The sequence below is a fragment of the Camelus dromedarius genome, chromosome 11 (genome assembly GCF_036321535.1).
Source record: "Camelus dromedarius isolate mCamDro1 chromosome 11, mCamDro1.pat, whole genome shotgun sequence".
NCBI lineage: Eukaryota > Metazoa > Chordata > Mammalia > Artiodactyla > Camelidae > Camelus > Camelus dromedarius.
Window position 1 is genome coordinate 29,599,386 of NC_087446.1, and position 21,983 is coordinate 29,621,368.

Below are 21,983 nucleotides of genomic sequence, written 5' to 3' on the forward strand. Positions count from 1 at the left end.
ATTGATCTTGGATGTTACTACTGTGACAAGCTGAAGGCTCAGATGATGGTTAGCATTTTTAACAACAACATATTTTTAAATTAAAGTATGTACTTTTTTTTAGGCATAATGCTGTTGCACACTCAATAGACTACAGTATAGAATAAACATAATTTTTCAATGCACTGGGAAACCCCAAAATTCATGTGACTCAGTTTATTGCAATATTTGCTTTAATGTGGTGATCTGGAACCAAATCTGAAATATCTCTGAGCTATGCCTGAACCTCAGTGGGTTGTTGTGACCATAAAATGAACTTACGACATTTCCCAGCACATAGCAAATCCACAACGAATGGTTTGTGATTCTTACTATAATGATTATTATCGTTATTAGTCTTTGCCTTGGGCCTTAGGGACAGGGGCAAGAACATGTGGCTCTGGCTATCCTGCTGACCTCCAAACAGCACAGTACAAAACACATATAATCTCTCAAGCACAAAGAAAAGTTAGTTGCAGATGTCAGGACAAGAGACATCTCTGCTAACGGCTAATGAAGCCCATTCTTCAAAGCACCTGTCAGATCCTAAAAGCACAGAGAAATGAAGTTCCACCTGGGAGCAAACACTTGTTTCCTTCCTTTGCGGAGAATCCATCCATGGAGTATAGCATGTCTCCTCCAAGTGTGGGCTTCTCTGAATGACAAACAAAGCACAACACTTTAAGAATGACGTTATTTCATAGGAACACTGTTTCCGCTGAGAAATCAAAGCCATAGGAACACTGTTTCTGCCAAGAAATCAAAGTCACATCTAAAACCAGCTGACCACAGGGGCACATGTTCAGACGCAACACTGGGAAGTATAATTAGCTCTCTATAACCTAACTAAACTGCTGGCCAAGATCAGACACGGATGGGACTGGCCAAGCATTCTTACTTGGAATTCACCAGCCATAGATCTATCCTACTCCCAACCACCCCAATCCGAGTCCGTAGATACAGAGAATAGTGCAGAGAATAAGAAAGCAAACAAAATAATCACCGGTGGGTCTTAGAGTCAAACAGACCTAGGGTTCAAATCCCAGGGGGTTGCTTACAAGCTGGGCAGTTTTCCCTCTCTGAGCTATAGTTTTCACATCTGTAAAATGGAGATAAGGTGTTATTCTACAGGTTTGCAGGAAAGTGAAGGAGACAGTGTGTGGAACAGTGCCTGGTTATCATTAGTTTCCCTTCCTTCCTTTTCAGAAGGAAGCTTTATCCTCTCCCAAGCCCAAGGGGTGGACCCAGCTCAGGTCACTGCAACTGAGTGCAGCTCACTGCCTTCTGCCCTGAGTGTCATCACCCATGTTTTGGGCCATACGTGAGGAGCCAAGGCCTTCCCTGGAGCTGAGGTCATAAAGCAGAAAAAGACAAAGCAGATTTGGTTAGCAGTGAGCAAAACCATCTCTTTGTGGCCAGCTGGCCACCTGGGTAGGAGAGTCCCCAGGAAACCTAGCAGGAGAGGGCTGGCCCATGTGGCCCTCCCAAAGACCACAGTCATAAAAGACACCTGTGCAAAGAGCTAAGGAGTAGGGAGCTGCTTCACCTAGTCTCTCCATCCTCTGGACACAGCCTCAAGCAGGATGGAATATGACAGTCACAAGATCCACACCTCAAGCCATGAAACATACTCTTCTTGCTGCATCACCTGGCAGGTGTCCTTGGCAGCTGGTTCCACAGCTACAGTGGTGCACGTATTGTTTTGCTCACCTCTGTGTCATGGGAGCTACGCATAATATTCTCCCTAATTTTCCTTTAACCATTGGCTAATCCAGGAATATGTGTCAAGTAGGATTGTGGATGATAGCGAGACTGGCTAGATACTTGCACCAACATTTCTCTGTAACTCCATAAGCTAGCAACATAAAACTATGCAGAAACTGGAAATTCAGGCTCACCACAAAATGTGTTTTGTCACAGAGGATAAAAACAGATAAACTAGTAACAGCAAACAGTGAGCATTAACTGTATGCCAGGCTCTGCTCTGAGCACTTCACTTTCATTATTATCCCCATTTTTAAAATGAGGAAACTGAGGCTTATTCACTATCTTCTAGATATTTTTTCTTGTAAATTTTAGGTATTACAAATCTTTTCTCATTCTGTCACTTTTTAAACTTTGCTTATTGTGGCTGTTCTCCAATAGAAATTCTTAATTTTTTAAGTAGTCAAATCTATTAAATTTTCAATGTATAGCTTGAATTTTGAGGATTTTCCTTAACACCTCCAGTATCTTCTTCTAGTAACTTTATAATTTTACTTTCACACTGAATTTCTCCTTTGTATATGCGTGAGTTGGTAAACCAATCTAGTTTTCTTCATATAATGAGCTGTTTCCTCACTACCAACTAGTGGCAATTTATCCTTTCCCCACTGATTTATGGTACCGTGTTTATCCCCATAGACCCCTATGTAGACCTGGGTCTGTCTCTGCACCACACTGGTTTTATCTGGGAGGGTGAACCCCTCCTTTTTGCTCTTCCTTTTCAAAACTGAGTTAGGTATCATGAAACTCTATTCCTTTATGTACACTTAAAATGAGTATATTGAGGTTCTCAAAAAAACCTTCCCATAATTTTGACCTTTAACTTATAAGTCATTTTAAGAGAAATTTTTAGGAATTTATAGGAATTTCTATAAAATTTATAGGAATTTTAAGGGAAACAATACATATGTATTTATATGTCAAAGACATTGTATATCTTTCCATCTTTTCAGCTCTTCTTTTAAAATGTGTAATTGAGTTTTAAAATGTTCTCAGAAAAGTCTTTGCTAGATTATTTCCTACATACTTAATAGTTTGAGAATGGTATCTTATTTTCTATTGTATTTTCTAGATGATTTTGCTAAAGTTGATAAACACTAATAACTTTAAGAAACTGGTCAGATGTTCACCATCCTGGCTGAAGTCCTTTCTTTTAGTTTGTTGATTAAATCTGCTCATCAAAACCTTTATATCTCCTTTTCCTTTTTTTCTTCTCTTCGTGTATTGGCCAGAAACTCCAATGCATAAAACAAGTAACACTTAACTGTTACTAAACAGTAACAGTGAAAGCAAAACAAGCCTAAAGTTTCTTTTAAAGTCGCACTGTATGGTTCTTCACAGTTTTCAAACAGTGCCTATACCTATCACACTGTGAATTTTACAAGCATCTTAAGGAGGTAGGGAGAGTAAGTATTGGCCCATTTTATGGATAAGACTCAGTATAGGTGGGTTTTGGGGGATCACATAACTAGAAAAAAACAAAGTTCATATTCAGATCTTTTAAACTTCAAGTTCTTTCACTATAGCAGGCTAACTTACATCAAGTCAAAATATGTAAAATCATATGATTTAATTCAGTAATATGCAAAGTAAATTTTTATTTAAGTCTCATACCATCCTGCAAAAGATGACATGATATAATCCTATCATTTTTAATGAAAGCTGTATCAGCTGATGTTAAAGATTTTAAATTTTTTAAAGGTTTAAGAACCATACATTTGTATCAATTGAGGTTGTAATTCTATTAAGATTTGGGGTCTATATGTAATAGGAAAGAATAAATCTGACTCCCTATTACATCTGTTCCTTTGGCTCTAACCTTGTGCTCTATTTCCTATGCTTAGTCATGTTGATTCTGCACCTTTTGTAAAAGAATGTTGCCTGTAGCCTGAAATATACAGAATAGCCTATTCTTTTTTTTTAAACATTTTTAATTGATTTATAATCATTTTACAATGTTGTGTCAAATTCCAGTGTAGAGCACAATTTTTCAGTTATACGTGAACATGTATATATTCATTGTCACATTTTTTTTTGTCTGTGAGCTACCGTAATATCTTGTATATATTTCCCTGTGCTATACAGTATAATCTTGTTTATCTATTCTACAATTTTGAAATCCCAGTCTATCCCTTCCCACCCTCTGCCCCCTTGGCAACCACAAGTTTATATTCTATGTCTGTGAGTCTATTTTTTTTTTCATTTATGCTTTGTTTGGTTTTTTTTTAGATTCCATAAATGAACGATCTCATATGGTATTTTTCTTTCTCTTTCTGGCTTACTTCACTTAGAATGACAATCTCCAGGTCCATCTGTGTTGCTGCAAATGGCATTATGTTGCTGGTTTTAATGGCTGAGTAGTATTCCATTGTATAAATATACCACATCTTCTTTATCCAGTCATCTGTTGATGGACATTTAGGCTGTTTCCATGTCTTCACTATTGTAAATAATGCTGCTATGAACACTGGGGTGCAGGTGTCATCCTGAAGTAGGGTTCCTTCTGGATATATGCCGAGGAGCGGGATTCTTGGGTCATATGGTAAGTCTATTCCTAGTCTTTTGAGGAATCTCCATACTGTTTTCCACAGTGGCTGCACCAAACTGCATTCCCACCAGCAGTATAGGAGGGTTCCCTTTTCTCCACAGCCTCTCCAGCATTTGTCATTTGTGGATTTTTGAATGATGGCCAAATATTCTGACTGGTGTGAGGTGATACCTCATCGTAGTTTTGATTTGCATTTCTCTGATAATTAGTGACACTGAGCATTTTTTCATGTGCCTATTGATCATTTGTATGTCTTCCTTGGATAATTGCTTGTTTAGGTCTTCTGCCCATTTTTGGATTGGGTTGTTTACTTTTTTCTTATTGAGTCGTATGAGCTGCTGAGAATAGCCTATTCTTAAAGCTCTGACCTTTAAGGGTATAACACTTTCCCATTCATATAAAGATAAAAAGTTGTAGAATAGAAAATACTACTTGTCTTGTTGGAGGTTTATAGGGGCACCATGACCTGACCTACATGAACAGCTGCAAGAACAAAAGATTCCTACACCAAGAAGCCTGCAACAAACAACCACACTCCTTCCCCTTCTTATATAAAAGAAGCCTGAATTCTGACTTGGAGAAAATGGTTCTCCAAGACATTAGTCTGCCATCTTCTCAGTCTGCCGGCTTTCTGAATAAACTTGTTATTCCTGTCCCAACACCTCGTCTCCACATTTATTGGCCTGTTCTGTGGATAGCAGAACGAGTTTGGACTCTGTAACATATACAATGGCAAAACACTCAGTCAGTTTGTTCAGTTTAAGTAAACAAGTCAATTCTGTGGGGCAGAGGGAAATTGGGAGAGAAATATTAACCAAATTGATATTTCTAATATTGCAGTGCAGCTACAACTTTCATTTGGTTGGACTCATTTAAACATTTAAAAGTGCTATAAGAATAACAGTGCTAGTTCCACTTTTCAGGAAGAAAAACTATGTAAGTCAATTTCTTAGTTGCGCAAAAACAGCCCGTTGGGAAATGACAGACCTGTGAACAGAACTCATGAATTAAGCCTGAGTTTGGTCTATCAGTTCTCTGTAATCAAGTCCCAGTGATTCACACGTGGAAATCAATGCCACTTAAACGGAATGATACCTCAAGATGGAATGACATCTCGACAGACACACAAGCAGATGGATTCCCACAGCCCCTTTAAAAGACTAAGCATCAGGAAGCAATTAGGACCGCATTTGTTTCTGACAATTAGGGTATTCTTCCTATTACTTGCGTTTCCACTTAAGGAATTTGTGAGAGACACTCTCTAAATGCTACTGTTACTTGGTATATACACATTGCGCTGACTTTTGAAGGGATGCCAGAAGAAAAGAGCAAGAAAGCGCCCATAAAGATGAAAGTGTGCTCAAATAGGAAGCGTCAAAGTACCTCAGAAGAGGAAACCAGAAGACTGTAGCCTTTCATAGACGTAGCTTTGCAAACTGAGTAATAAAGTACAATAATGTAACCAAGAGGCAGGCTTACATAACTGAACAAAATGAGGGAAAAGAAATGTTCCAAATCCATTATATTTATTAGAACCACAGATTTCCCTTCAAACAACACATGATTTATAACAAAACTTACTGTGAGCTAGCTAAAAAAAAAATCTTGTTTTCATGGGACATGAGTATTGTCAGAAAGACAGTAGATTCTATTTTAAATCTCCAAGATTGTAAAATTGAGCTTTTACAAATGAAGGGGACATTTCGAGCTCCTGAACAGGATTATCATGGAGTCAGTGATTTCTATTTAATTTCTTCTTATCAGCAAAAGGAAAATAAGGAACCGCCTCAACTGAAACGAATACAGTTTTCCTTGGCAGAATACAGCATTACAGCTAATAACACAATGGCTGGTTGTGTTGAATGAATTTTATTTTAGGGGGGGAAAAAAACGCCCATGCTTGTTAAAGACATGAACTGTACAAGTTTATATTTGGCCAACTCGTGTCCCCACACCTGTTCATTCAGGCATTAGCACTTGTAAAGCAAATGAATGTATCTGCACAGCAATGGGGTAAAAATAAACTGAACTATTCTTGTAACATTATCAAAATGATGTGACCAAACAGAATATCATGTTTCGTGGGATAAAGTGGTCAAATTAGATGTTTCCTCACGTTTTATGACTAGTTTGTCTTATTCACTGTGTATAAAATAGCTGACCTCCATTCCAGGAGGATGAGTAGCAACCAAATTTAAAGCTATTTGCTCAGGGGCTCAAATACTGGTTTCATCACCTCTGAGGCACAGCTTCTGAATGTGCTACTGTCACACAGAAACACAGCACTGGGCCATAACAGAGGAACATTTAATTCAATCAGCACTATGTTAGTCCTGTGGGATGACCATGGTATTTCAGTGTTAGTCAACTTTCGGAAATAAAGTTCAGGTGGAAGTTGGATAAGTCACTATCTTTTGGAGTGAGTTTATTCCATATATACATATATAATCTCTAGAGTAAGATGTTCCTGAGGACAACGAGGTAGAAGAGTATCTCTCCCCATCTCATTATACTGTAGCCACACTGGCAACAGGTTCCTTGAAAAATCCAGAGGTGATTGTTTGAATCACTGTTCATAACTTTTTCCTGTATTAAATCATTCACCCACATCCTGTTGATGTGACTTTGAAGTACTACCGACTGTTGGTAAAATGTTTCCCTATCGCATTGATTTGGGGTGTGGCCATACGGCTTGCTTTAGCCAGTGAAATGTTGCTGAACATGACACAAGACCTTAAATGGGCTTGTGTGTTTGCATTTGGTTTGCAGCTGATCCGCAGACCCATGTGAGAGAAATAAATGTTTACAGTCTTAAGCCACAGTGCGGATGGTTGGTTTTGCCAGATTATTGTAGCAAAATATCATCTCAGTGCAAGAGCACATACCATTCCCTCTACCTGGAATATTCTTCCATGCCTCCTCTTCCCCAAGTTAATGCCTACTCATATCTCCATTTCAATGTTTAGTACATAGGACAGATGTTGCAAACCAGATTAACTCCCCTCTCATATCCTGTGTTCCCCCTTTTGTAAGACTCATCACACTTACAGATATTTGCTCTATGTCATCCAACTAGAATGTAAGCTTCTTTGAGGGATGGGACCACAGTGTCTTGTTCATTAGTGTATTCCCAGCACATGGCACATAATGGCTAGCACAAAGTGGATTCAGTAAGTATTTGTTACGTAATTTTTTTAAAACTATGTGGTTCTGCTACATACAGTTAATTAAGAAACAATTTTTTGGAGTTTAGTTTTTAGCAACTATAAAATGAATACAATAATACCTTTCTCCTATGGTAAATAAATTAACCAATAAATTTAACATTCCAAGTATCTGACATATAGGCACATAGAAAGCACTTGGTAACCTATGGCTTTTATTTTGATAAGAAAGATAAATACATCTACCCTCTATCTTATATGGTGATTTGTTTTAAAGTGATATTTTGGCAGAAGAGAAAAAAATTACATTGTATTGCTATTTATTATTGTTTAATTTAGATACTTCAAAATATCACACTTATTTACCTTGAATGTAAGTCCATTTTAGAAGCAATTTAAGGCAGAATTCAGTTAAGAAGAAACAAGTTTGCGATTGATACTTTATTACAAACATCTGTCAGTTAGTGACTCTACCCTTTTAAAGAAGAATGAAATTTATCCTTCCTATTCAAAAAAAGTTTTCCATCCTTGAGTTGGCATTTATTTTCTTCAAAATGTTATTCATTCCCACAAGCAGCTTTTGCATCAATAGAATTTTAATTTAAATCAGTTTTTTTCTTTTGCTAAAAGCAACGTATGTCCATTATAGAAAGTTAGAAAATGCAGATAGGTATAAAGAAGGAAAATCTATTTCTGTAATCCCACCACCTAGAGATAGCCACTGTATACCCTTCCAAATATGTTTTATTCAAATACTTGTTTTTTTAAATAATGATGGGATTGTGTTGCACATTACCAATTTGGGGTTGCTTTTTCACTTAATTATCGTACTGTCATTTTACGACAATAAATATTTATCTACAACATCTTTTTATAAATATTCATTGTGTGGAAGTACCATCATTTACCCTGAATACCCCCCTATTGTTAGAAATTAAATATATTTCACTTTTTTTTCTTTTTTGGCCATTATCAGCAATATTTTTTGTGAATGAGTAAAGAGATAAAGTGAGTCACTCAACACCTTTAGGAAACAGCTACCATTCACTGGTATCTTGTAGTTAAGAGTACAATTAGATCATTATCCTACCACAGTCTTACTCTCTCTTTACATACTCTTATTATGAGTCTAGGACTGACACTGGAAGATGGTGAAAGGGGAGGGGGAGCTGTGCAAGACTGGGATAAGAGAATTTAAAGAAGAACTTTCACTTCTGCTCTCAAGAATGAAGGTTCAAACCAGAACCTATAAATCAAAACATGATCAAAAAATATCATAACAAAAAGCCAGCCCATGTTTTGATGTGGAAATAAGGTAAACAAAATGAAAGCCACTATCTGCAGCTACAATGTTCATATTTGTTTGAAAAACATTTTTTTCCCCAACCTGGTTGGCTGCTATGACCAGTACTGTCATTCTTGTTTTACAGCATATGAGGCATGGAAAGGCTGACCAAAATGTCCAAGGTCCCATGAGTTAGTGGCACAGCCAGGGTCTGAGCCCACGTGTCCTGGCCCATGGACAAGTGCTTTTTTCATGTTCACATAGTTCTCTGTAATACTGGGAATTATTAAGAATAGGGAACAGGACACAGTGTGGCTGGGAGATTAGCAGAAACATAATTCTCCTGAGAGACAGCACGGAGACACCTGTTAGCTACTTAGCATGGTTCTAACATCCTCTGTGAGAGGATAATAAATCCTCTCTGTCCGCCTCTCTCTGGGGAGATGAGCATTACTGCTTAATTAGAGATTTGTTCCTTAAAGAGCTTTGAAATTCTCAAAGGAAAGGTGCTGCTGAAGTGTGAAAATATTTTCTTTGCTTCTGCTGTGCAAATGAGGAAAAGGAGATTTGTCTCAGGTTAAGGAATTACTGGATGATATATACATTCGTTATCTAATAATGTTAGGACTGTACTCTGGAGCTCCTTGAATGGAGGGATTGTGAGTCCCCGTTGCACTGAACACACACCTTACAATACAGTAAAAATCTTACACAACACAATCAGAGTTGCTAATTATCAGCTAATCAGAAATGTTGGGAGGCAAGGGGAAGGATACATTTATGTTGTAAACATGATATTTTAACTTAAATAAGTGTAAATGTACTCAATCCAGTAGAAAGTCAGGGCACTTTCCCTCACTATGAATTTACTGGAAAGGTTCCACAGCTACATTTTTTTTACCCAGACAACACCCATAAAATCTCATTTTTTACTTCCATTTTTTCTTTCTTTATAGTGGGTAAGAACCTAAAGACACTCATGAGCAAGATACTTTAGATGTTATTATTTTTCCCAATCTTTGCTCATTAACTCATTTGAAATTATTGAGTCTTCCCAAAGCATTCCATTTAAATTTCATCGTAGTATTTCTCTCCCTCTCTCTCACTCTCTCTCCAGACTCATGTTTCATTAGTTAATGTCATATTAAGTAAATTGCATAATTTTAATAACAAGTAAAGCTGGCACAAATATGTTAGGGAACAGATAATTCTGACTCTCAGAAAGTGTGAAATTCAGCTCTTGGGGGCAGAGATGGGCAGGTGTGGGCACTCATTTAGTGTGCTCTGAGCACCAGCTGAGTCCTTACAGAGGGTATAGAGAAACCTGGTTCCTCCTACAAGTCACTTAAGTGGAAACTGGCTGGAAGAGAGCCCACATAGTTTTCCCTAGCTAATTGTTACTATTATCAATGCCTTCATGGACAATGCCTGATATCAGTTCCAGGAGGAAGTTTAAATTATATCTATCCTATTTATATTCGAAGTTTTAAAATCCCATCCTCCCTTTCCCAACAAACCCCCAGAGTATGTCAATTTACCTATTCAGGTAACAAGTTTGGGTTCACATTATTCCATTCCTAGGTCCCTAAAAGACCCAGTTTCTCAGCCACGTAGCCTCTTGAAATAGGAAGGGGTGGATAAACAAAAGAAATCCAACTTTTCTTCCAAGCACTTGCAGACTTTGGAAGCTATCTTATTATTTCTTATTTTCTCTTTCCCATAATTAAAAGGTACATTCTGTAAGAGATGGGACCTCATCTGTCTCATCCATCTTTGTATTCTTGGCACACCTAAGCTAGTACCTGGCACAGATAAGCTATACAATAAATGTTCAGTGAATGATGGTTTCATCTGGCTGCCCTGAGTATAGACAGCATCTACGTCTTCTACACTGATTTGCTCTCACTTAATTACTAACTTTTTTCTTTTTAAAAATAAAATTCTACACTATTAGAAGTCTTCAAATTACTTGGCAAAAATGCAGCCTGCAGAAGGCTAGATTCTAACATTGTGTATTTCATGTCAGAAAATTACTTTTGCTCCAGAAAATAAAAAGGGTATATTACAATGACTAGAGCTGCATAATGGCTACACTCACTGAGTACACCAAGGGATTTAATACAGTCATTCAGACCCAGCCTCAACAAACTGTCTTGCACATTTATATACCTGAGAGCAACCAGCCACTCATAAGGTAACATTGTTCCCAAGCCCAGCACACTTCATGTCACCTCTCATTACACCTACAGTCCAAGGCTGTTGTTATCAGAAATTCCAATATAGATCACAACAGAACTGCCAAAAAATGAAGATACAAGGGAAAATGGGTTTCCTATCTGTGCTTTAAAACTTTGTTTTGTTTTACTCAAGTGTAAGTTTTGTTTTACTTAAGTGTATGTTTTGTTTTGGTATGCTTAGATTTATAATTGAAAAGGGAAGACATGATGAAAGAAATTTTTGTTAAAATAGATTAATGAAAAAAGCCAATTACAAATGGAAAGAACAACTCATTTTAAGGCACAGGAGGAAGCAATAGAAAGTCTCCTCAGATAAAAGAAAAAGTAAAGGAAGGAAGGAAGGCAAGAAAGAAGAAAAGGAAGAAAAGAAGGAAGGAAGGAAGGAAGGAAGGATTATTATCATTATGTCAATTAAAAAGATATGCAAGACTTCATGCTGGCCCCCGTAGGGTAGACATGAGCACAATCTCCCTTCAAGCGCCACCTTTCGCACAATTTCCCAAGCTTCAACTATAGAATTTGCTTCAAATCTTCCCTCATCTTTACATTCAGCCATTAAAACCATTAAAAATCACCCTTAAAATGTCTTGCAAGTTCAGCCCTTCTCCATCCCATTGATCCTGGTTCAGGACCTGTTTCAGGTCCTCATAGCAATGGGTTGTTACAGCAGGTCCAAATGGTACACTGGTCAGGAGTATGTCTCCGTGCTACTCCATCTCCATGCTGCCACCAGACTTCCCTGTCACCCAGACCCCTTGGCATACCATTTCAGCTTTCACATCAGCTCAACTCACCTTTGAAGTCTCATGTCTCATCAGTTCTTTCATGATACACCCTCTTATGTTTCAGGCACAATCAGGAAATAGTGGGCTATGTGAGTCTGAAGATGAGTGGAGCCATCTGGAAAAACCAAAATTTATAAAAATGGTATTTATTTATTCTGAACTGTTTCTATATTGAATACTGTGATGTAACACCCAGATTCCCCTACCCCCACCCCTTCAAGACCACAATGCCATTCCTCTAGCTGCTGGGAACACTAGTTCATAGCTAAATCCCTCTCCAAAGGTGCTGCCTCACCCAAGCTTATGTCCCCTCCCCACCGGCAGCTCACATTCAATAACTGGTTGAAGCAGGACATAAAAGCCCAGACCTCCTGCCTTGATGGGGAATAACTCTAAAGGCTTAGCCCAGCTCCAGAGTTTCCCATGGGATAGGCTGAGTTCTCTGTTATAACTATATTATAGTTCAATTTCTCTCTCTACCCAACCCTACTCCCCTTACTTCCAGGGAGCACTTCCTGATAAACCTCCTGCTTTGGAAATCTCACTTTCAGAGTTCATTTCCAGAAAATCCAACCAAAAGCAATTTGCCTTTTAAAATTTTTTTGGAAATATTACTACTTCATAAATAGGAACTTCAATTTAAATTAATGTCCATGCTTGACCATTAAACATTTTTAAGGTTCTGTTTTTATTTAGAATGTTTAATTGCAAAGAAAGGATATATATCTTTTTTTTTAAAAAAAAAAAATCTATTTATTTCTATCCATCTCCACCATCAGATTTTGCTTAAAATATTGGAACCAGAACACTGAAATCTGTCTCTGTCATTGCCCAGCTACATAATGGAAATAGGTTACACAGATCCTCTTTATTGCATTTTTCTGATCTGTAAGTTGGGGATAATATTAATAGTATGTTACTCAATGGGTTGTTGTGAAAATTAAATGAGTTATTGTATAGAAAGCATTAAGAATGGTGCACATCATAAAGATACATGCACCCCAGTGTTCATAACAGCACTATATAAAATAGCCAAGACATGGAAATAACCTAAATGTCCATTGACAGATGACTGGATAAAGAAACTGTGGTATATTTATACAATGGAATACTACTCAGACATAAAAAAGAATAAAATAATGCCATTTGCAGCAACATGGATGGACCTGAGATTGTCATTCTAAGTGAAGTAAGCCAGAAAGAGAAAGAAAAATACTATATGATATCACTCATATGTGGAATATTAAAAAAAAAAAAAAAGACACTAATGAACTCATCTACAAAACAGAAACAGACTAACAGACATAGTAAACAATCTTATGGTTACTAGGGTGTAAGTGGGTAGGAAGGGATAAGTTAAGAGTTAGAGATTTGCAGATATTAACTACTATATATAAAGACAGATAAGAAAACAAATTTCTTCTATATAGCACAGGGAACTATATTCAATATCTTGTAGTAACCTATAGTGAAAAAGACTACAAAAATGAATATATGTATATACATGTGTGACTGAAACATTATGCTGTGCACTAGAAATTGACACATTGTAACTGACTATATTCAATTAAAAGGGGAAAAAATAAAATAAATAAATAAATAAAAAGAATGGTGCCAGCCAAAAATGAGTGCTTAAATTCATTATGGTAACATTTGCTGCTATAACAAATAGAGCTAAAATTATCCTCAAATTATGGCTCAAACATAGTAGATTTTTCTTCCTAACTTACATAACATTCCTAGGTGTTCCTGGTCAGTTGAGGCAACTATTCTGTACATGACTGTACAAGGACCTATATCAGTGGCTTCCCAGTTATCTCCAGTAAATGGCTTCTCCATCCCCCTTAGCCAGAAAAAGGAAAGAACAGAGAGGAGTGTGTATAGGAAATTCCCATGAGTCAGGCCTGGAATTGAAGATCAATTATTTCTTCTCACATTCTATTGGTTAGAACATAATCACATGGCCACATCTAATTGCAAAGGAACCTGGGAAATGTAGTCTAGGAAATGGATTTCAGTGACCATCTGTGCAGAAAACTTTGTTAAACAAATAATAATTATTATTGCTCTCATTATTACCAATTTTCTAGCTTGGCTCTCATCTCCACTCTCCTGGAATGTCACAGTAGCCTCTTCACTGGTATCCCTGCCTCCAGACTGTTCCATCAACTCAAACCCTTTCTCCACACCAAACTCAGAATTATTATCTAAAATCCAAGTCTGATCATGTTACTCATAATCCCTCAACTGCCAGCTTAATACCCTTCTGTGATTTCCCACTGTCTCAGGATCCAGTCAAAGCCCCTTCAGCTCCTCCACAATCCAGTCACTCCACATCCCTTTGGTATCACCTCCAGTCACTCCTCACCTTGCAAATGGCATTTGTGACTGGACACTGTGGATATTCCAGTGAATAAGGCAGAAAAGACCCTGCCCTGTAGAGTCTACATTTTAGTGAGGTAGCCAAGAAACAAGAAAATAAATAAAAATACAATATAAAGTAGTTAAAGAGTATGGTGAAGAAAAATAAACAGTAAGGAAATTGAGAGTGGTGAGCTAAATAAATAGATTTTAAAAATCTTAAATTTTACTGGCAAGGAATAGTCATTCCACAGAGAGATATGCTGTGGAGTTGATCTTCACCATAATTACACATACCCCTGTGATTGCATTTTACAAAAGTGTTCTTATGGTTGACCTATATTTCTGTTCCTTTGAACTTATTTTATGATTACTATTGAGGGAGTAGTCTAAAGCACTAAAGATTTCCTAATATGCTGTTTGTGCATGATGTTGAGAGAATAATATCATTTATTATTGCCCCACTGGGGAATGAGAGTACAGAGGGCTCACTTCCCCACCCCTGCCCCCCACAACATAATTTGTAGAAAAATTAAATATAAAAACATTTAATGAAATCAGATGCTACTTAAGGATGTAAAACTGTTATTTTTTTTAAATTGCCAAACAATGTTATTGTTATCTTGGTAATGTTAAAAATATTTCCTTTTAATAATTTCTATCTTAAATTTGTTGAGGCTTGTTTTGTGTCTAAGTATGTGGTCTATCCTAGAGAATGTTTCATGTGCATTTAAAAAGAATGTATATTCTGGGTTTTTTGGATGTAATGTCCTGAAAATATCAATTAAATCTAACTGTTCTATTGTGTCATTTGTATCTCCATTGCCTTATTGATTTTCTGCGTGGAAGATCTGTCCAATGATGTTAGTGCAGTGTTAAAGTCTCCTATTATTATTGTATTCCAATCAATATCCCCCTTTATGTCTGTTAGTATTTGTTTTATGTATTTAGGTTCTCTTATACTGAGCACATATATGTTAATGAGTGTAATATTCTCTTTTTGTATTGTTCCTTTTATCATTATGTAGTATCCTTCTTTATCTTTCTTTATGGCCTTTGTTTTAAAGTCTATTTTGTCTGTTATGAGTATTGCTCAAGAAATTATTTCAAGCATCTTTTCTGACCACAATGGCTAGAAGACTAGAAATCAACCACAGAAAAACAAATGAGAAAAAAAAATATTGCATGAACACTAAACAATATGCTACTAAAAAACCAATAGGTGAATAATGAAATCAAAGAGAAAATTTAAAAATACCTTGAAATAAATGACAATGAAAACACAACCACACAAAATCTATGGGATGCAACAAAAGCAATCCTAAGAGGGAAGTTTATAGCAATACAGGCCTTCCTCAAAAAAACAAGAACAATCTCAAATAAACAACCTAATGTATCATCAAAAAGAATTAGAAAAAGAAGAAAACCAAGAGCTGGTTTTTGGAAAGAGTAAACAAAATTGACAAACCTCTGGCCAGGATCAGTAAGAAGAAAAGAGAGAGGACTCAAATAAACAAAACTTTAAAAAAAAAATGAAAGAGGAAAAATTACAACCAATACAACAGTAATACAAAAAGCTGTAAGAGAATACTATAAACAATTATATGGTAACAGATTGGACAACCTAAAAGAAATGGACAAGTTTCTAGAAACACACAGCTCACCAAAACTGAATCAAGAAGAAATAGATAATTTGAACAGACTGATCACCAGAAGTCAAATAGAATCAGTAAAAAAAACAAAACAAAACAAAAAACCCTCCCTGCAAACAAAAGTCCAGGACCTGATGGCTTCACTGGGGTCAAACATACAAAGAAGAACTCATATAAATCCTTCTCAAACTCTTCCAAAAGATTGAAGAGGAGGGAACACTCCCAAACTCATTCTATGAAGTCACCATTACCCTGATACCAAAACCAGACAAAGACATGACAAAGAAAGAAAGAAAAGAAAGAAAGAAAGAAAAGAAAGAAAGAAAGAAAAGAAAGAAAGAAAGAAAAGAAAGAAAGAAAGAAAGAAAGAAAGAAAGAAAGAAAGAAAGAAAGAAAGAAAGAAAGAGAGAAAGAAAGAGAGAAAGGAAGAGAGAAAGGAAGAGAGAAAGGAAGAGAGAAAGAAAGAGAGAAAGGAAGAGAGAAAGAGAGAAAGGAAGAGAGAAAGAGAGAAAGGAAGAGAGAAAGAGAGAAAGAAAGGAAGAAAATTATAGGCCAATATCTTTGGTGAAATAGACACAAAAATTCTCAACAAAATATTAGCAAACCAAATCCAACAACGCATAAAAAAGATCATACACTTCAATCAAGTTGGATTTATCCCAGGGTCACAAGGATGGTTCAACATACACAAATTAATCAACAAAAGAAAGAACAAAAACCACATGGTTATCTCAATAGATGCATATAAAAGCATTTGATTAAATTCAACATCCATTCATAGATAAAAACTCTTTCCAAAGTGAGTATAAAGGGAACATACCTCAATATAACAAAAGCTATTTATGACAAACCCACAGCCAACATAATACTTAATGGTGAAAAGTTGAAAGCCATCCCCCCAAAGTCTGAAACAAGACAAGGATGCCCACTATATCACCTCTTCTATTCAACATAGTATTGGAAGTCCTAGCCATAGCAGTCAGACAAGAAAATTAAATAAAAGGGATCCAAATTAGAAGACAAGAGGTAAAATTGTCCCTATATGTTGATAACATGCTACTATAAATAGAAAACTCTAAAGACTCCACACAAAAACTACTAGAGCTGATAAAAGAATCTGGCAAGGTAGAAGGATACAAGATTAACATACAGAAATCAGTTGCATTTCTTTATACTAACAATGAAACAGCAGAAAAGGAAAGTTTTTAAAAATCCTTTTTTAAATCACATTAAAAATTAGTTAGGAATAAACCTGACCAAGGAGCTGACAGACTTATATGCAGAGAACTATAAAACATTAATTAAGGAAATTAAAGATAGTTTAAAGAAATGGAAAAACTTCCCATAATCTTGCACTAGAGGAATTAATATTGTTAAAATGGCCATACTATGCAAAGAAATCTACGGATTTAATGTAATCCCTACCAAATTACCCACAACATTTTTCAGAGAACTAGAACAAATAATCCTAAAATGTACATGGAATCACAAAAGATTCAGAATTGCCAAAGCAATGCTGAAGAAAAGGACTGAAACTGGAGGCAGGACCCTCCCAGTCTTCAGGCAATACTACAGAGCTACAGTAATCAAAACAGCATGGTATTGGCACAAAAACAGACATATAGATCAATGGATCAGAACAGAGAGCCCAGAAATAAACCCACATACCTGTGATCAATTGATCTTTGATAAAGGAGACAAGAATATACAATGGAGAAAAGACAATCTCTTTGATAAGTGGCATTGGGAAAGCTGGACAGCTGTATGTAAATCAATGAAGTTAGAATACTCCCTCACACCATACACAAAAATAAGCTCAAAATAGCTTAAGACTTAGACATAAGACAAGACACAAGAAACCTCCTGGAAGAAAACATAGGCAAAACATTCTCTGACATAAATCTTAATGTTCTCCTAGGGCAGTCTACCCAGGCAACAGAAATAAAAGCAAAAATAAACAAATGGGACCTAATTAAACTTATAAGCTTTTGCATAACAAAGGAAACCATAAGCAAAACGAAAAGACAACCCACGAACTAGGAGAAAATATTTGCAAATGACATGACTGACAAGGGCTTAATTTCCAGAATATACAAATAGCTCATACAACTCAATAGCAAAAAAAAAAAAAAAAAAAAAAAAAAAAAAAAAAAACCCTATTAAAAAATGGGCAGGAGACTTGAAAAACATTTCTCCAATAAAGAGATACCAATGGCCAATAGGCACATGAAAAAATGCTCAATATTGCTAATTATCAGAGAAATGTAAATTAAAACTACAATGAAGTAACACCTCACACAGGTCAGAATGACCATCATTAAAAGTCCACAAACTGTAAAAGCTGGAGAGGATGTGGAGAAAAGGGAACCCTCCTACACTGTTGCTGGGAATGTAGTTTGGTGCAGCCATTATGGAAAACAGTATGGAGATTCCTTAAAAAACTAAAAATAGATTTACCATATGATCTAGCAATCCCATTGCTGGGCATATATCCAGGAAAAGATGAAAACTAATTTAAAAAGATGCATGCAATCTAATGTTCAAAGCAGCACTATTTAAAATAGCAAGACATGAAAGCAACCTAAGTGTCCATCAACAGATGAACTGATAAAGATGTGGTATATATATACAATGGAATACTATTCAACCATAAAAAAGAATGAAATAATGCCATTTGAAGCAACGTGGATGGACCTAGAGATTATCATACCAAATGAAGTAAGTAGAAGACAAATATCATATGGTATCACTTATATGTGGAGTCTTAAAAAATGATACAAATGAACTTACTTACAAAGCAGAAATAGACTCATCAACATAGAAAGCAAACTTATGGTTACCAAAGGGGAAAGGAGAGGGGAGGGATAAATTAGGAATTTGGGATTAAAAGATACACACTACTATATACAAAACAGATAAACAACTAGGACCTACTGTATAGCACAGGGACTATATTTGATATCTTGTAATAACCTATGTTGCAAAAGAATCTGAAAAAGAATATATATACATATATGTATATGTATAACTGAATCTCTTTGCTGTACACCTGAAACATTGGAAATCAACTGCAGTTTAGTAAGAAAAAAGAAATTCACATTGTTTTAAGCCACTGATTTTGTGGCAATTTGTTATAGCGGCAATAGGAAACTACTATACCTCCCCTAACTTACATAGAGGCTAAAAAATGGATAATGGGGCACTATTACCTTATTTTGTCACAACGTTTTCCTTTAAAAATGGAAATATATATTCCAAAGGAAATAGGTTAATTATGTTTTACTAGAGTTTTTTGGTTGCAAAACTGGAACCCCAACCCCAATTCTAGCTAATCTAAGGTTAACACAAGGAAAAGAGAGGTTTGCTTATAATATATTTAAATGGCTCACCCCATTAAGGAAGAAGTAAAGGATAAATTGTATATCCATAGGACCTGTAACCAGGGACATGTCCAGCATCAACCTTCCCTCATCCCCTCTCTCTCTCTCTCTTCCCTCCTCTTTTCTCTGTTTCAGTTCATTCTCTTCTGCTGAATCATACCTTATTCATATGTCGAGAATCAAGGCACTGGGGATCTCTGTGAGCTGTTCAGTCCAACTTAAAGACCTTCCCCTGATCATTCATTCACTTGCCATGTATTTACTGAACCTCTACCACGTGCCAGGCCTGTGAACAAGACAGGGAAGTTCCTGACCTCATTCCAGTAGCTGATACAGATAATAAACAAATACCTAGACAAGATCCTTAGAGATCATAACAGGTAGGATGAGCGAAAGGAGCAGAGAGATGAAAACACAGGGAAACTGTCTTCTAGACTGGTGGTCAAGGAAGGCTTTCCTGAGGACTTGACATCCGAGACCCTAAAGATAAATAAGGCACATGTAAGCATGACCCAGGGGACAGCAGACTCCTTGTGCCAAGTGAGCAAAGGAGGACAGTAAGAAATGAGGCCAGGAGCTAGATCCAGGAGATTCTCATGGATATATCTTGGTTTTCCTAGGAGAGTCCCCACTTCAGCTGTTTTCCAACCCTAAATATTGAGAGCCATCCCAGTTTTGATAATAAATTATACGGTCACCCTACATAAGAGCTATAAAAGTCAGGATTTTATCCTAAGACAAATGGAAAGACATCGAAAAGCAGAGCAATGCCATGATCCATTTGTATTTAGTATCTCTGGAAACCAGAGAATCAGCTAATAAATGCAATAACTTAAATATGTCTACACATAGAGAACAAATTTATGGTTACCAGTGGGGAAGGGGCGGGAAGGGATAAATTGGGAGTTCGAAATTTGCAGATACTACTATATATAAAATAGATAAACAACAAGATTATACTGTATAGCACAGGGAACTATATTCAATATCTTGTAGTAACTTATAACGGAAAAGAATATGAAAAGGAATATATGTATGTATATGTATGACTGAAACATTATGCTGTACACCAGAAATTAACACATTGTAAACTGACTATAATTTTTAAAAAGGGAAAAAATAAATACGTCTACATTTGGAACACTGAGATTTTTTTAAGCAGAAGAAATCAATATTGAGACAAAATAAAAATAGGTAAAATTTGCGTCTTGGCATCAGGCATAGAGGTACCCTCCTCATCATCGTCTAACCTCAATACCACTTCTCTGCTATTCTTCCCACTTCTCTTAAGCTCAGGAGCACTTTCTGAGGCAGAGAATAGCTCCAGCTTTCTGGGTCTCATGGCAACTTGGCAGCACAATGCTCCTAGGCTAAAATCCCAGCTTCCATGAATTTGTGCTGTTTCAGCCACAAATATTTACCTTGCCTGGCTCCTGGGGCTGATTAAAGGGGCAGGGCTCCATTTCTCTTGGCTTTCCCCTAAACCGCTTTCAGAGACAAGCAGCTACAGGACAAGAACGACAGCCCCATAATTCATCTCTACATCCACACAGTGACTCCCTCACAAATGTCCTCTTCAAATTAGGAAAAGGGTTCGTGGCCATACGCTGCCCTTGCCACTCTCCTACTGGATTTGAAATTGCATCTCTTTATAAGGATTTCTCCTAGAAGTTGAAATTGTCCTTAGTAGCATATTTGTCCTACAGCTGCCTCTGGAAGAGGGAATCTTAGGTTCAAATACTAAGAGCTTATTATACCAGTCAGACCACAGTGTTTCATTGCAAATATTTATTTTTCTTATAAAAATGATACACGCTTACTATAAAAAAAATTCAAGAAGAAAGGGTGGGAAATTAAAAGTGACTTTTCCTTCCACACTCCCTCAGTCCCTGCCACCGACCCAATGAATGCCCTTCCCCTGGTAATCTCTATCAGTTTCCAACGTTTTCTATGCATATACAAGCAAATGGAGAAATATATTAGCATTTAAATAGGACACCCCAAAGGCTTTAAAATGATTCTATGATAACAAGCAAGTCCAGATTTGATAAACCACAAAATGGAGTCACATCCCAATCCCCTGGCAGGAGCTGAAGGCTCAGCACTTCTTGCAGAGTAGAAGAGCTGGGTTAATCCTGGTCATGATTCACAATAGGTTCAAGAACCCAAATTCAAGTTGCCAGGCCCAGGAAGAAATCAGAGCATAAGGAGAGATTACAACTCGAAAACAGACTCAAAGCTTGAATAGAGGATGAAAGTAAACGGAGAAGATAATCTGTCTATTGACAGACAAATGGATAAATCAAATGTGGTATACACATACAACTGAATATTACTCAGTTTTAAAAAAGAAGGAAACCCTACCATTTGTAACAACATGGACTGACCTGGAAAACATTATGCTAAGTGAGTACGTCAGTCACAGCAGGACAAAAAGCCCCATGGCCCCACTTATATGAGATATCTTATGTAGTCAAACTTAGATAAGCATAAAAAGGAATGCCGGGGGAAGGGGGAAAAGGGACATGGGGAGATGTCCAGTGGGTATAAAGTTACAGTTTATAAGTTAAACAATACTATGGTATAGTGCACTTAAAAATTTGCTAGGAAGAAAGATCTCGCTAAGTTTTCTTACAACAACAACAAAAGCAAAGGAACCTAAGGAATATTTTAGAGTGTTTTTTTAACCTTGATTGTGGCGATGGTATCATAAATGAATGCATATGTCCGAATTCATCAAACTGTATACATTAAATACACATTAAATGTGTGCAGCTTTTTGGTATATC

General features: G+C 36.6%; 1 protein-coding gene across 7 annotated transcripts in view; it reads right to left on the reverse strand.

The window, feature by feature from the left end:
• Positions 1–21,983, reverse strand: part of EEA1 (early endosome antigen 1) — a 454,873-nt gene that overhangs the window by 271,381 nt on the left and 161,509 nt on the right. For all 7 annotated transcript variants that reach the window (XR_010383157.1, XM_064491578.1, XM_064491581.1 and 4 more), the window contains one exon: positions 11,811–11,916. Coding sequence is in view for 6 of the 7 variants with exons in the window: in XM_064491578.1 (XP_064347648.1) it covers positions 11,811–11,843 (33 nt within the window). In the remaining variant the exon portion in view is untranslated. The remainder of the gene's footprint in view (positions 1–11,810; positions 11,917–21,983) is intronic.